The 15,952-nt window shown below is 43.4% G+C and overlaps 1 protein-coding gene across 3 annotated transcripts in view; it reads left to right on the forward strand.

Moving 5' to 3' along the window:
• Nucleotides 1–15,952, forward strand: part of TMEM94 (transmembrane protein 94) — a 54,362-nt gene that overhangs the window by 18,725 nt on the left and 19,685 nt on the right. For 2 of the 3 annotated variants that reach the window (XM_072881278.1, XM_072881279.1), the window contains exons 3-15: nt 2,689–2,808; nt 3,480–3,607; nt 4,212–4,348; nt 5,026–5,222; nt 5,991–6,142; nt 6,750–6,852; nt 7,160–7,246; nt 7,765–7,881; nt 11,695–11,751; nt 13,613–13,717; nt 14,407–14,571; nt 14,822–15,031; nt 15,198–15,513. In XM_072881278.1, the coding sequence (XP_072737379.1) occupies nt 2,689–2,808; nt 3,480–3,607; nt 4,212–4,348; nt 5,026–5,222; nt 5,991–6,142; nt 6,750–6,852; nt 7,160–7,246; nt 7,765–7,881; nt 11,695–11,751; nt 13,613–13,717; nt 14,407–14,571; nt 14,822–15,031; nt 15,198–15,513 (1,894 nt within the window). The remainder of the gene's footprint in view (nt 1–2,688; nt 2,809–3,479; nt 3,608–4,211; nt 4,349–5,025; nt 5,223–5,990; nt 6,143–6,749; nt 6,853–7,159; nt 7,247–7,764; nt 7,882–11,694; nt 11,752–13,612; nt 13,718–14,406; nt 14,572–14,821; nt 15,032–15,197; nt 15,514–15,952) is intronic. The other variant, XM_072881280.1, reaches the window with a different exon arrangement.

The following is a 15,952-nucleotide window of genomic DNA, read 5'->3' on the forward strand; positions in this document are numbered from 1 at the left end:
GACACCTCTGGTGAATGGCTTCTTCACCCTGGGGTGCTCACCTCCTGTTTTGTGGCAGGAAGAGCACTTGCAGCTGATGAAAGGCTGGAAAGATCCCTCGGGGACAGCTTAAGAGCACCTAGGTTTGCCGTATAGAAAGGTTTACTTTAGGGCATTTGAAAAATACCTCATTAGCAGTTGATGACTTAGCAGGGCAGTTCTTGTTGTGAAAACTTACAGCTGCCCCTTGCCAGGAGCTCAGGGTGGCTCTTCTCGCCTGTCCCTTTCATACCTGGGTTCCGAGCACTTTCCCTTGATGCTCACCCGCAGTAGGTTATCTGAGTCACTGCAGGCAGCCTCTCACTCACATTATTACAGTGTTTGTTTACCAGGCTGGCTCTGCCTGCTTTGTCAAATACTCCATGTTTTAAGTGTCAGGATGGGTGTTTAACAATCCCTGCCCTTCCTGCTGGTCTTCCTCCCCAGCCCTGCCACACTCTGCACTTGTTCTTTCTCACCTGCTACAGCCACCTTCCTTTGTGGCTGCCCTTACCTTGACTGATACTACGGCAAAACAGTAACTCCTGTGTAAAGACTGGAGCAGGTGTGCAAGTATTTCAGGAACCTTTTTGATTACCTCTGGATTTGCTGCCTTTTTCTGCTCGCTGCCTGCTGTGATGTGGCAGTTTCTCTTTCCAGACAGTCTCTGTCGGCAGATGTTGGCATTAACTGCAGCTTTCCTCTCATTTCTTCTGTAGTTCTTGATGTATCCATTGGAACCAGCTCGGTGTCTAAGCAGACTTTGCTTTTCGAAGTCCCTCTTATTATTGCTGCCTTCCATTCTGTGTCTTTTATTTACCTGTCTGCTTTCCCTGTGTTGGAGAGGATTAGTGTTTTAGTGGGTGCTTGCTATGCCCCAAACAGCCAGGAGTCAACGGAAAGAGAAACCTTATTGTGTCACTTGCTCCGTGTTGCTCGCAGGCACTTCTGTGGTGCAGTAGCATGTCTGTTGCCAGCTACGCTGCCTCCCATCTTCTCCTCTGGGAGTCTTTGAGAAGACTCCTATGTTTAGTCCTGTGCTGATGTTACCTGGGCTGCTTCCAAGAACAACACAGAACTGCTTCCTCTATTCCTAAAACTGACACAGAATGAAAACTACAGCAGGATTATTTTTAGTTCTGTAAAAGTGCAGCTAAAGCAGCATTGCTAGACTCTGCCTGGCCAGAATTTGCTGTTTCAAATTGTCCCTGATAGGTGGGGAGTGTGTGTGTGGTAGATGGTAGTTTAAGAGTGTCTATCTGCTATTCCTTGATGCTTACATTACAGTTTTGGATTGGACCATCAGTGCAAATGAGTCTGAAGTCCGAGATTAGTTTCTGGTAAATGTTCATCACGAAACCACTCAGTTAAGGAACAGGAAGAAAAGTGCAGATCATAGTTGAGCTGCACTTGCAGAACTGGGTGCGTGCATGCAGCTCCTGAAGAGCAGAGCTGCTGCAGTTTGAGACCACGGTGGATTTGGCAGGGCTGGGAAGAACTTGTGACTGCAATAGCAGGAAGAGCTGCAGCTCCTGCCTGAGCTGTATTTACTGGGCTGTGTGTCACACTGGTGGGGACTGGAGGGGGAAGCTTCCTGCCTGCTTTGTGTTCAGGAGTTCTGTACTCTGTAAACAGTTTGATACACCTGAGTATTTCTAATGTGCAGGATATCCTATGCGCCATACACCCTCAGGGTGTTTGTATTAAAACATGAAATGCAAATGAGAACTTTTATTGACCAGTACCATGATATCTGCTGTAGCCCTCTCATGGCCACCTGCCTGCTTTTCCTTGTTGATTCACTTTCAGTGATCTGGTACCCACAGTACCTCACAGCAGTCTCTGTGATTTGAAAGGAAGGTAAGTGCTTGTGTTCTTGCCCCAGAAATACAAGCGTTTACTCCACTTTCTTGTTATCAGAATCAGATGGCATGCTCTTGGTTTGTGTCCTTTCAGGCTGCTGCCTCTTTGCTGAAGAGCGGGGGAGCAGTGGTCTGGACTCTGTGTGCTGCCATAGCGCTGTATGTTCACACAATTCAGCACTTAAATCTGCAGTGCTTTGTTTTGTAAAAGGAGGAGTTGATGCTGGAGTCGTGTCTCTGCCTGAACCGATGCATTGCCTAGCACTTAAAACTGGGGGTTTCTGTGTCAAAGTAGCCACATAGGCAGGATTTGTAACCAAAAATTAGTAACGAACAGATATTAGATATTATTGGAATTGCAGATATTCTACTACTTAGTTGTTATTACTGTTAGAAAAATCCATCCTGTATCATTAAAATTCCACCAGAACTGTGTTCTGTTGTCTCTACAAGCTGATACCAGTTCAAGCCTGCATAACCTCAGAGCTGAGCAGCCTCTTTTTGTATTGTCCGCAGCCTCTGCTGATTAGAATCTAGTTTCGCAGAAATGACTTGGTATTGTGCTTTGATAAAGTATTTATCCAGCACAGTCAGGACTGGTTTGTTTACCTGATATTATCTAGGTGCTGTAATTCCAGCCAGCAGTCTAAAGCAGTCACAGGAGGGAAGATAATTTTAGGAAAATGGAGAATCAGACTGGTGATGATGAGTGCAGGGCATTCACGGTAGGGTGCTCAGTCAGCCGCCAGGAAAAAGCCTAAAAAGAAAATAGGAAAACACTAAACAATTTGTTTTTCTGGCACCTCAGGATGAGATGACCTCAAGTTTGGGCCTTACCACAAAGAAAGCCCTCACGATCCTGAGAGACCAGTTGTCAGCGCTGCTGGAGGGGCATCAGAAGGAACGGAAAAAAGTGACTTCATGGAAGGTGAGGCACCAAACAGCACAAGGTTGGGCACTAAGTCTCCACTTCTCAAATTAAAGCTGAAGATGAAACAAAAGTTGCCTGCACTCCCTCCCAGGCTGCTGCTGCAGAGTGTCTGGGTGTAGAACTGCTAAAGTCCTTGGGACCAAAGCAAGGAATTACCTAAGGGTATGTTTCACTCAGCACTTCTCTCCTGGATGCTGGAGCTCTACAGGAGCTTAGCTTCACCTCAGAAGGATCTAAGGTCTTCAAGAGCCACTATGGGGGGTCCATATCAGGTGGAGAGAAAGCTGTGAAGCTCAACAGTCTCCCCTTGTCCACCATGTTTGTCTGGCATGTGTGTTGAGTACAAGGTGCTAGTGTTTATGCACAGTACTTAAAAGTGTTCCTCTCTGGGTTAGTGACAATGGGGCAGCCTGGCACAGAAGCCTTTTCATTCTTCCAAGCAAGAGTAAAGCAGAGAGTGTTCACCCAGACTCGCCAGCTGAGCAACCGTTAGTGCTGTAGCATTCGCATAACTGATCTGGGATGCTCTGTATCATTTTCAGGAGTTTTACAAAGTTGTGTTCACCCTGGAGTGTCAACTGCTGCTTTCACCCTTTCTCACTCTGCTTTTTCAAACATCTGGCTCTGTATCTCATGAATGCTGACTGTCTGCTGCTCTCCTTTTGTAGGAGGTGTGGAGGAGCAGTTTTCTGTACCATGGTAACCGTTGCTCCTGTTTCCACTGGCCTGGTGCATCTTTGATGCTTCTGGCAGTGCTGTTGCTGCTGTGCTGCTATGGGAGCCAGCCACAGGGGAGGTAAGCAAAACATCCTATGCTGGTTAACTGAAGCAAGGTGGTAGTTTTATATCGTCTCAACACTGTGTGTGGCTGACATAACAGTGTTGTCCCTCATTCTGTCTAGACATCTAGACATTAGCATACTCATACTGGTAATTCTGTCCCTATCAGTCGCTTTCATAAAACTTAAGCCAACTTAATTCTACTGCTTATAGACTCATAGAGTGTCCTATGGCGAGACTGGGATTTTTTTTCTACAGCGTTCCTAGATCTTGAAAAATCCTAAGGCATTATCATAGTTAGGAAGGATTTTGAAACTGGGGAAGTTAGTGGCTCATAGGAGAAGTTACTGTGCTGTCGCATGCACCATAGCATGCCTTAACCATATTTGTAAGGGTATTTTTTAATTGAGACGGATCCTTTCAGACTTGTCTGGTGGCATTATTCTAAAGAAGTGTGATCGTAGCTCCCCTGCTTTTCTTTTTTAGCCATAAGTCTGTGGGATGTAGGAATAAACAACTGAGCAGGTGTGCATTTATCTCTGTGGGTGGCTGGCAGTGTGTTCTGCTCATTTACTCAAACCTCATCTGCTTTCTGCTTTCTTCTGTTTTGCTATGTAAAGCCAAGGTGCTGAGATAGTTAATGCACTGGCACTCTTCCTCCTTCTCCTCTTGGATCTCTTCATGATCGGGCGTCAAGAGAGGCTGAAGTGCAGAGAGGTGGAGAGGAGACTTCAGACAATCATTTATAAGATAAATGGTGAGGTCTTATTCGTCTGTCTCTCATTTGCATTTGTGTTTTCCTTCCATTGGATTTTTCTCCAAACCTGATCACATACGTTACTAATTGAGCTTACTAGCTTTCCCCTGTGTTACATAGAAACAGGCTGTGAGAATTGTCTCCTACTTATGCCTGTCCTGTAGGATAGTTATTTTGAGCTGTCATGTGGCCATGTGCTTCCAATCTGTGTGTTATCAGGTAGGCGTCTGTTATGTCTGTGCTTTGGAGTAATTCGAATCCTCAGTATCTTACAAAAATATCTGCCTTGCAGCAGATGATGAGAGAAGAATACGTGGGGTTGTACCACAACATAGAACAGAAGGAAATAAATTGCTGTGCGTGAGCATCGTCTCAATGGGGGCTTTTGAACCTGAGGAGGCAGTTCATTTCAGTGTGGCAGTTCTAAGGACAGCCTTTAGCTTTTCCATGGTACAAGTATGTATTTAAGGTTATAAAATGACTATGTTTAGTTGTTAATACAGAGTGGAGAGAGAGGGGAAAAGCCATCAAGGAGAAAGAGAGAGATGATAAAAGATCATGGGAATGGACTGAGCTTAGTACTGGAGGACCTATAGCCACTACAGGATGTAAATCAATGTATGATTGGCCCCTCCAGAATTGTTATCACTTAATTCTTTCACACTTTGTGCTTTCAGATACACTTGGCAAAGAGGTGAAGTGGCCAGACTCCATGTACCCTGACCTTCACATGCCTTATGCCCCATCCTGGTCCCTTCATTGGGCCTACAGGGATGGTCATCTTGTCAACCTGCCTGTGAGCCTGTTAGTGGAAGGAGATGTCATTGCTTTGAGGCCAGGCCAGGAGTCATTTGCCTCTCTGAGAGGGATTAAGGTAACTTGCCTGCCTTATTTCCCTGGCCTGTAACAATATATTTCCCAGGATTTTCTTGCTAATGCTCTTAATTCCCAGTGTACAGATTATTAGAGTGTTTGATTTCTTCTGACCTTGCAAATAGTTTGAAATTCCAGTTCAGTCAAGGATGGTCCTTCATCAGACAGACTGCATCTTCTCTATGAACTCCCAAACCCAATGGACAGGAGACACTAATGTGATACCAAAGCACCATATTTCCATCTCTTCGAGGTCAAGGGGGAATTGTAATGTGCTGCAAATACAAGTAGAGTGAATCTATGCAGTAGGATGATATGACATACAAAACTCTACTGTTTTTTATGTGGAGAAATAAAGTTTGTCTGCTTTGACCTTCTCCTTAGTACTGATTTATTATAAAAGAAGGTAATATAAAATATCTGGGTTAGAATTAAATTAACAAATCAATTACAAGATCTATGCAAAGATTTTGCTGCTTGAAGAAGACTGGAAAAACTTTAAAGCTTGAAATTTAACTTTGCTGGTTTTTATCGTAACTTTCACTCCAAATGCCAATGAAATAATCTGATGTGCTTGAACACAAGCATTTCATTTTAGCTAGATTAGCTAATGAATTTTTGAAGAGCTGAGAGAGGGAACTGTGACAAACATGTATTGTGTCACTTGCAGTGGGAGGGATCCTGCTGGACTAAACCTCCAGTCCCTCGCAGCAGGATTCCACCGAGGCCTCGACTGTGCAGCCTTTGGGCTCTCTGACTTTTTTTCTAGGATGATGAGCACATAGTTCTGGAGCCAGGAGATCTGTTTCCACCTTTCTCACCTCCACCCTCCCCAAGGGGAGAAGTGAAGAAGGGACCTCAGAACCCTCAGCTGTATCGTCTCTTCCGTGTTTTGAAGACCCCAATAATTGATAATGTCAGGTGGGTTAAATACAGTGCACAATGCCTGCACAGCTTGTCTATGTCCTTGTTGCTGCCTTGTGTCGGCGAAGAATGAGACTTACCAGTCCAGGACAGGAATTTTCAAATATGCTGTGCTGTGTCTTCTCTGTTACCTGGGAATGCTAGAAGTCTCTTACTGTCTGTCTTCAATTGTCCTCCTTAACTGGTAGATTAGGCTAATATATAAAACCACATGTATGCTAAGTATTACTGTTCAGCTCATTACTTTCCAACGAAATTTGAACAATGCAGGGAGGTCACAGATTTCATGCATTTGGTGTAACCAGCAATATGACACCCTTTGGTCAACTGGAGATACAGATATCTGAATGTACACATTGGGGCGATGGAGCCTTCCTGTTAAGTGGGTGAGGAGACCTGGGGAGTTTGCTCAACAGCACTGCAAATTTAGCATGGCAAGGGTAACGCTGTTATTGTAGAACTTGGCTTCTCTTTTGAAGGTTGCCCCTCGTAGCATAAGGTGAACACAGTGTTCTAATCAGGTCTACTAGGAGGTTTATATCTGAGGAAAGTGCAGGGTTAGGGTCTTGGTTGCTGAAATCTCAAGCTGTTTTCCATTTTTTAGGTGGTGTCTGGAAATGGCTTTGTCACGTCCAGTGACAGCCCTGGATAATGAGAGATTCACTGTACAGTCAGTGATGCTGAAATATGCTGTCCCTATTGTACTGGTAGGTCTCATTTCAAGCCTTTGTTGTTGAATATAGCCATGTTTTGTCAATAAAGGTGAAGAATTTGCAGCCATCAACAGGAAATTGTGGCCAGGCCCTAACTCATGCAGCTGACTCTGTGTGTATCTTGGGTAGTTCAGAGAAGCAAAGATGCTGAGCCATCTAGCTGTAAGAGTGGAGGGAGGAACTGCAGCAGCAGACCAAGTGTATCTTCCAGACTTTCCCAGGGCTGAGAATGTTACAAGGCAGTGAAAACTCCTTCCCTACAAGTACTAGTAGTTAGCTGTCATCTCTGTTTGAATTGCAGGCTGGCTTCCTGATCACCAATGCTGTGCGCTTCATTTTCAAAGCTCCTGGAATTGCTTCTTGGCAGTACACTCTTCTTCAGCTACAGGTAAAGGAGAGCTGTGAATTCCACTACACCTCCTCCCCAGAGCACCACTGAGACTGATTCCCTCCCTCAGCGACTTGCTTCATCCTGTGACAGCATCCTATGCACGCCCTTGTGCATGCTGGATCCAGGAGCTCTCACTGGAGCAGGACAACAGCTCTACCCTGGCCATTCTTCCTAGATTGCCTTTTATGTTGTTTGCTTTCTCTCACTTGCCATGTATGTATAGATGTGTGTGTGTATATAATATATATGGTATCCTTTGCCTTTAAACTTGTAAGAGTTTATGCCAAATTCAGCAGGAAAACCAGCTGCAAGTTGGTGTGATTTATTCATGGCCTCCTTCATTACAAACCCCTAAGGGGGTGTGTGTGTCTCCCCTCCTGTGCTTCTCCCTGTGTTGCACTGCTTCCGGTGCAAGCAGTCTCCTTCCTTCCTGCCATTGCTTTTTATCCATGTCATGTGAGAGATCTGACTTCTTGTTGTCTCTGTGCTTGCTGGTGATTACCATTTTTTTTCAGGTGAATGGTGTCCTACCCATCCTTCCATTGCTCTTTCCTGTCCTGTGGATTCTTGCTACAGCCTTTGGAGAAGCCAGAGTCTTGGCCCAGATGAGCAAGGCCTCATCCACCTCACTGGTAGGTATCTCTCCACATCAAATCATTGCAGAGAAAAGGGCAGGAGATGAGAAGGGCTATGTGAAGTGAGCACAGTGAATTCAGCAGGTGTGTCCACATAATTGTAAAAGCTTGTTGGATCTTAGGTTGTCCCAGCTATGCCCTCTCCCTGGAGCGCAGTGTGACTTCTTCTTGAACAGATGTTTTAATTTTTTCAACCTGTCTACAGATATCCCAAGGTGATAGGAAGCTCCAGTGATTCCATAAATCTCTTCAGGGCATATGCTTTCTATCAGCTAAATATAATGTCAGAGGGGTTAACATGGAGATAAATGCCCTGTGGTGGCTATAACTAGGGAACATTTAGCCACTGAGAAGGAATAGGATACATGAGATCCTCTGCAATCCCCTGTTTTAACGTGTGGGCTGAACAGCCCTTTCCTGCGACTCTGGGGCTTCACTTGCAGGCGTGGCCTTTGCAGTGGATCAGGGAGTAAGAGGAATTTCTGGTGGTTGTGCTGGTTTGGGGAGTGGAGTTTGGTAATCTGATAGGTGTGTGATCCTGAACTGTATGCGTTGATGGGTGTCTCTTGTTCTCTCCTGGTGGCAGTGTTGGTGAGATTCACTGTGCTATGTTTGTCTTCTGTGCTGACTTCTGTTATGCCTGTACTTGGACAGAGTTCCTCTCTCCTTCTTGTCCTTCCTTGGCCTCTGTGGCCCTGGGTCTGTGTTTTCTGTTCTTTTCCCTATAGGTTGTACATTACTAAGCTGCCTGTGTCCTGGGAGGGAGGACACGTTACCTCCCTCAGTGGCATTTGCACCTTTACCATCTCTTTTCAGTTTCTCCACTTTACCTTTTCCACCCATTCTCGGCATCTCTTGGTTTCTGTCTTTGGAAGCTTCCTCTTTCCCTTCACACCTTGGTATTTGGCTGGGAAAAGTCAGAGCTCCTTGGCTTCCTTCCCTGCTTCATCATTCTCAACATACCCATTTGCGCTGTCACTCATACTTGGACCTTCCTTGTGTTCTTTCCTGTCTTCTCCTTTTTCTTGTCCAGGCACCTCACTCTGTCCAGCCAGCTCTTTCTCTGACATCTCATACGTGATCCTCCATCCTTGCTGCTGCAGAACAACCTTTGTGATGTGCCTTGGTCATTCTCCCCCTTGACTAGGGCAGTCTCCTCTTGGCCTCTCTATTTCACTCCTTCCTTCCCTCTACTCTGTTCAAAATGTAGCAGGTAAGACCCTCTTCCTCTCCAATCACTTGGCCTGTGTGATGCTCTTCTCCACCTGCTGCCCCCTCCCATCGTGTTCAAGCTGTTTGATCCCCAGTTTTTCAAGGCCATAGGTGACCCTTGTGACTGGTTAGTCAGACATCCTGCAGGACACAAACCAGTGCCCCCTCAAATGAGCCCGTGCCTCAATTTGCATTACTACAGTTGGACTACAGCAGCATTCCTTTTAGAAAGGAATTTGATGTTGGTTTGAAAACATTTGTACTGCCTTTGATAGGTTGTTTAAGTAATTATTTACCTTCACTGCTAAAAATGGGCATTCTGTATTATTGGGAATTTTTGTAGTATCTGATTTCCAGCCCTTGGAACATTTACATCTTTTGTCTCCTAGATTTAAGAGCATGACGGTCAAATTTCTGGTCTGTTGTAGCTACTCACATTCCCTTTTACTGTCTCTTTGGTTAAGTAAACAGTTTAAGCACCTTGAGTCACTATAAGCATATTTTCCGACCCTCTAATCTTTCTCTTGGCTTTCCTCTTAGCTTTCTCCAGTGCTTCAGGATCACTGTAGAATTATGAATCTCCAAAACCCACAAAATATTCCAGTAACGGTTGTGCTTGTGCTAAATTTCAGAATAATTTGCACTTTCTACTCTATGTTCCCTTGTTAGTGCAACAAAGGATCATATTAGATCTTTTAGCTACTGGTTTAAATGGCCAGGCTTTGTTCAGCTGATAATCTACAGAGTTACTGCTTTGTAAGCTGTAAGTCCAACCTAGGAGCATTTTTGCTCCTAGGTATGCAGCCTGACTTTTGTGTCTGTTGGTGTGCATGTTTTTGCTTATTTACCAAGCAATCCGTATTGTTCTGTAACAGTGGTCTGTTCTCTTCATTATTGGATCCTGTCCCGAACTTTGTATAGTTTACAGACTCTATCAGTAATGTTGTTTTAGTTTTCTTTCAGGCTATTAACAAAATACCCGGAATTTGTCCCTGCTTGAGCTAGTAACACATCCTATTGCAAGTAATTCTTCAGTTTCTGTTCCATTTGGAGCTAGTCTATTTCTAATATATTTAATATGGGCCCTATTTCTCCAGTATTACTCTAGTTTTTGTTAGAAAACTAGTAAAGCATTTTGTATCAATTCAAGTATGAAGTGGTCTATGTCAAAAGCATTACTTTTATCAGTCAAATTTGTAATTTTGTCAAAAAAGATATCACAATAGTTTGATGAGATTTATTACTCATATACTTGTGGTGTTTGGCGCTGGTTGTATTATTCCACTTCTTTTCTTTTAATTGAGTCTCATATTAGCTGCTCTGTTATTCTGTCTGAAATCAAAGTCTGTCTGGGGTCCTTGTGGTAACTTGGTTTGTTCTACTTACCCTATTTAGGCATTGGCACCACATTAGCTTTCTTCCATTGCACTGGGACTTAATTCATGCTTCAAGCCTTGTGCAAAATCAGCAGCAACAGTCAGAAAGTTGTCCAGATCTGCTAATTTAAACATATTTACTTTCAGTAGCTATTGTTAGAATAGAAAATATTTCATAGTTATCATATGGTACGATTATATCACTGAATGAGGAATAGCCATATTTATTTAACACGTCTGCCTTGCCTGCGATATCATTTGCAATTTCACTGTCTTCAACAAGCAGTGGACTGGTTAAACCATGACAATTACCTACTGGTATACTTTTTCTTATTTTTATGTTAATTTTTACTTCTATTTTCACTTCCACTCAAAACTGGACTTTTAATTTTCACTATGGGATTGTTGCTTTTTAAAATTTTAATAAAATATTGTTAAACAGTTCCTAATTGTCCTTCATAGTTCTCAGTTTAAATTATTTCTGACAAATTTGTCTTGGCTTTTTTCAGCTTTGTTAAACTGATCCTTTTTAAAGTGCCAGATATATGCATTATTATTTGGAGTGTCGTTTTATTTACGTACAAATGTAATTGCCATATTCACTTATGCTCATGAATATACTTAAATTTAAACTGTTTTTCAAAATTACATCTACTGTGGAATTCCTTTGTGCTGGATGCACAAATTTTGAGTTAGTAAATTTCTCGGTATAATTCCAAGAGCCCCATGGTAGTGCCCTGGTATAATTTCTTTTCATTTCCTATCCACATCCCATTCATACCACCTCATTCCTCTGTGTCCATTGTGTTCCAGGCACCTGCTTTTACAGCCACTCTTCTATCTCCCTTCTTTTAACTGACCCATATAGCTTAAAAACAGATCAGTCAATCCTGGCTCTTTCTGTCTAAAAATAACCATGCAGAAAGAGCCTCCCCTGGGTCTAATTGCTATTATTTTCTCTGTAGACATTTAGGTAATGACTGTGTCTTCTTCTCTGATGTACAGCACCAAGCACTTTGACTGTGCTTCACAAGAAGATAAAGACATAGTCCATTAAAGACTTAATTGCTTTGATGAATTATTGGTCTGCCTTGGTATAGCGATTCCCACGGAGCAGAACTCCTGCTTTCTTCTCTCTGAAGGCACAGTATTTAGGGAAGGATGTTCCTCATGACACATTTCTGAGCACAATTATAGTAACTGGTCTCTTCTCTTGCTGCAGCTTGCTAAGTTTTCAGAGGACACTCTCAGCAGCTACACAGAGATGGTATCTTCTCAGGTACTATTATTATGAATTGTTTTCTTCCATCTTCACTGCAGAACTTAATGATATCCTTTCCCTTCCTCTCTGATCTCCTGCTTGTTCCTAGACCCTTTTTACTTGTGTCAGTTGTCCCGTGTCACTCATTTGCTGCTTTAATTTGCTATGCATGCAGGTTGCATGTCTTTCCCCTACACCTTCCCCTGTAAATGCTGCTCTGCTGACCAGAGATTGAGGTGACTTTGATACTGAGTCCAGTTGTGCTTTTCCGAACATTGCAAATGGTTTGAAATCAACTTTTTCTGTCCTGAAGAGAGTACCTCTTTCAAGTCCTCCTGTTCCAGGAGTAAAATAAACTTTTTGTGGTGTGTGTCAGAAAGAAGGGAAGTATTTCAATTGTACCAGAAAATCCTCCTTCTTCAAGCCAAAACTAAAGAACAGAGGGCATAGCAGTCAGCACCAAGACCAAATGTGAAGAGGGGAGCATGGGATGTTCAGGCTATAAGTCTGATCCTGTTTCATAGGCTCCTTAACAAGCTTAAGCACATTACTAGTCCTTCCAAAGCTGGGGCAAATAAACATTCAGAAGACCTTTTTCTGGGGGAGGAACTGCATCTGGCCACTCTATAAATTGCATCATCCAGATTAAACAGGTGGGTGGAGGAAAGACACTTTTCTGTCTAATCTAGCATTAAGATTCCCCTCTCCATAAGGAGGCAGATGGACTCCAGGACTGATTAAAAATCCCTAGATATTATAAGAATCAATTCATATCTCCTTGCTCACAGCCACACAGAGGAGTACACATGGATGCACACACATACCCATGCTTCCTTTGCTGAATATTTTGTTGTCTTCCTGTTCCAGTTCATCATTTAGCTGAGATGCTTTTCAGGTGTTAAATGGGAGTCATTTGAGCTGACCTTCGTCGTTGGAAAGATCTGCTTCTTTCCTTTTGTACTTACGTAACATTTTTGCTTATGAGAAACTGGTTTAAATAAGAGCTTTTTTTTCTTCCTGGTGATAGCTCATGATTGTTTTGCATTTGAGCTTATGGCTGTACTAACCCTTAGGATCTAAGGAACTTGATCTAAGGAGCTTTGGGGGAAGTGCTCTGCAGTGACAGCATTCCAGAACAATAGCTAAAAAGCAGTAAAATAACACTGTAATGCAAACCCGGTTTTGCTGGCTTTAGGAGTGCACAGAGGAAAACATACAACTCTGGTGCTTGGATTGATTGCTGCCATCCAGACTCCCTCTGAAACATTTTCGTGTGGAAGATGAAGGGTGCCAACTTCACATTTTAATTTTGCAAAATGTCCCCTTCTTTCAGTTTATTACCATGTTGATTACAATTCATTTCTAATGATGGAGTAGTCAGAGCACCTTGGCTTTATTTCCAACATTGTCACTGCCTCAGTAAGTAACCTTGGGCAAGTCGCCTCACCACAGTGACTCCATTTACCCAATTTGCAGTATGGTGATCGTAAGCTTAAGGCCTCAAACTCTATAATCCAAGGGGATGAGAGTTACTTTAGGAAAAAATACTAAGAGGTAACAACTGATTCATCCCAAATGAAATCACTTCAGAATTCCTTCCTGTGTTTTTGAATAGACAAAGGTAGTTTCACTGAATTCTCAATTCAACAATCAGACTGTCTTTTAGCATCTTCTGGAAGGGAGAATAAATGCCTTTCCCTTGAGAACATCAGCACCATATCAGTTAACAGGTTCCCATGGAGACCGATGTTTATCTTGCAGTGTATCACTGTGTTGAACCTGAAAGCAGGTAATGTCATACTCCCTTTCTTCCTTCTCTCCTGTCATCTTTCACTGAATGAATCTTTAATTGGTTGATGTCCTCTGCTTCCCTTGGCAGGAAATGATACGCTGTATCTGGAGCCACTTCCTCTGTGTTTTAAAAGGCAAATCTCCAACTCTGAGCTTCACTTCCAGCTTGCTCCATAGTCTGGGATCTGTCACTGTGAGTATTGCTGGGTTGTCAGAAGGAGGAGCCCTAGATGGATGCTTCATTTGCATTGTTCATGTCATCCTTCCCCGAGCATAGACTGTTAGGAATCAGTTCACTGCTGGAATTAGAAACCCTTTAGGCACCCATCTTTGTAGAAGAGTTTATAACTGTCTTGTCTTGTCCAAGCAGCACATTTACAGGCTAAAACAATGGTCAGAGATACTCTGTGGCATCTAACAGGGGTGTCTGTATTTTCCAGCTCTGGTTCTGGTCCCATAACCCTCTTGGCTCCTGTTCAAGAACCAGCTGGTTTGGGTCCTTGATAAGGTACTAGCTGGTGAAACAGATTCAGTAGTTGCTTTCTTCCCGTGGTCTTCATGCCTAGTTTTGCAATATCCTGAGATAAAATTGGTGTTAAACAACCCATCAATCCTGCTAGAGCAAGTAATTCTCAGATTTCTTGGAGGGTTATTAGGTGCAGTTTCTTAAGAAACTTAAGAAACACTTTTCTTAAGAAACAGCACCTAATATAATAAAATAAAATATAATAAAACCTAATAAAAACAGAAGGTTGCTGAAGGAGACACTTGTCTATCCTCCCATGTGTTTATTAAACTTGCGATGTTTACAACTATATGTGAACACAGAGACATGTTTTCACTGAGATTTTGCTTTCTTGGGGGTGTTGTGGGATGTTCTAGGTGCTCTGCTGTGTAGACAAGCAAGGGATTCTTTCCTGGCCAAACCCCAGCCCAGAGACTGTTCTGTTCTTCAGTGGGAAGGTGGAACCACCTCATGATAGCCATGAAGATCTGACTGATGAGCTCTCTACACGGTCCTTCTGCCATCCTGAGATGGAAGATGAGGTGAGGGATATGTAATCCATAATGTAGTATGTTGGCTCTAATCATAGTTTGACTGACACGCCCAATGTGGTATTATAAAGGGGGCCCTTTGCTTGTGGAGAAGTCCTGTGCCATAATTCTTTGCTTAGGAGATAAAGAAGCAGCGAGGATGAGATCCTCTTCTACAGGAGTCCTAAAGCAGAATGTGAATCAGCAGTGGCTCATGTTCAACCACTGAATGAGCACTGTTCATTTTGTTGGTCTCTTGCAGCCCCATGAAAGAGATGCTTTGCTCTCTGGCCCCCTGGCAGACACAGTCCATATGACCAATGAGCAAGAGAGGAACAACTGGTCTAGTGACCCTCCAAAGGCTCCCGATGCCCATGCCCACCGAAAGCCAAACAGCAGAAGCAAGCATCCCTCTGGGTCCAATGTGAGTTTTAGCAAGGACACGGAGGGTGGACAGGAGGAACATAATCAGGTAAGACATACTGAAGGGGCACACAATTAGTCTTTTGTGGAGCTATAAGACAGACTTAAACCTGTAGAGTCTCCCCTTTTGCGAATTTAATTGGGAATTCCCTGTGGAATTCTAGGCAAGCTGTATTCATTGTAACCAATTAGAATTTTCCTGTCTGTTGGACCAGGTTGTTGGTGACAGTGAGGTGTTGGCTTGTGAGGCTGAAGACTTTGTGTGTGACTACCACCTTGAGATGCTTAGCCTGTCCCAAGACCAGCAGAACCCCTCCTGCATCCAGTTTGATGACTCCAACTGGCAGATGCACTTGAATTCCCTCAAGCCTCTGGGCCTGAATGTGCTGCTCAATCTCTGCAATGCCAGTGTGACAGAGCATCTGTGCCGCTTCTCTGACCACCTCTGCAACATTGCCCTCCAGGAAACTCACAATGCCGTGCTGCCTGTCCACGTGCCCTGGGGCCTCTGTGAGCTTGCCAGGCTAATAGGTAAGGAGAAATTGGATGAGCGGACACAGAGAAATCAGAGCTGTCAATAGACACTTAATCCTTAGAGAGCACAAGAAAAGTATTTCCCCAGTCCTGGTTCCTGAGAAGGTGGAATTACAGAGCTGACTCTGTTGTTGTTTGGTTGCCAAAAGAGTCTATTAAAGAAGTTGCTTTTGGCAAGTTCTGACATTGTAGACACTATCAAAGGAACAAATGTAATCAAGGATATTTCCAGCCAGCCGTGGCTAGGCTTGGTATTCTTCTGGCTCAAGTCTGCCAATCTCATCAGGAGACAAAGAATAGCTGCTAATAGAATAGCTGCTACCTGTCTTTATGGTAATGCTTTATCAGGAGTTTGGGTATAAATAATGTGAGGTACCTCAGCTCATTTTATAGATGGGAAAACCAAGGCATAGGGGAGGTAAAAGGTTAGCGGCAA

Source organism: Ciconia boyciana, chromosome 16, assembly GCF_034638445.1.
Source record: "Ciconia boyciana chromosome 16, ASM3463844v1, whole genome shotgun sequence".
Classification (NCBI taxonomy): Eukaryota; Metazoa; Chordata; class Aves; order Ciconiiformes; family Ciconiidae; genus Ciconia; species Ciconia boyciana.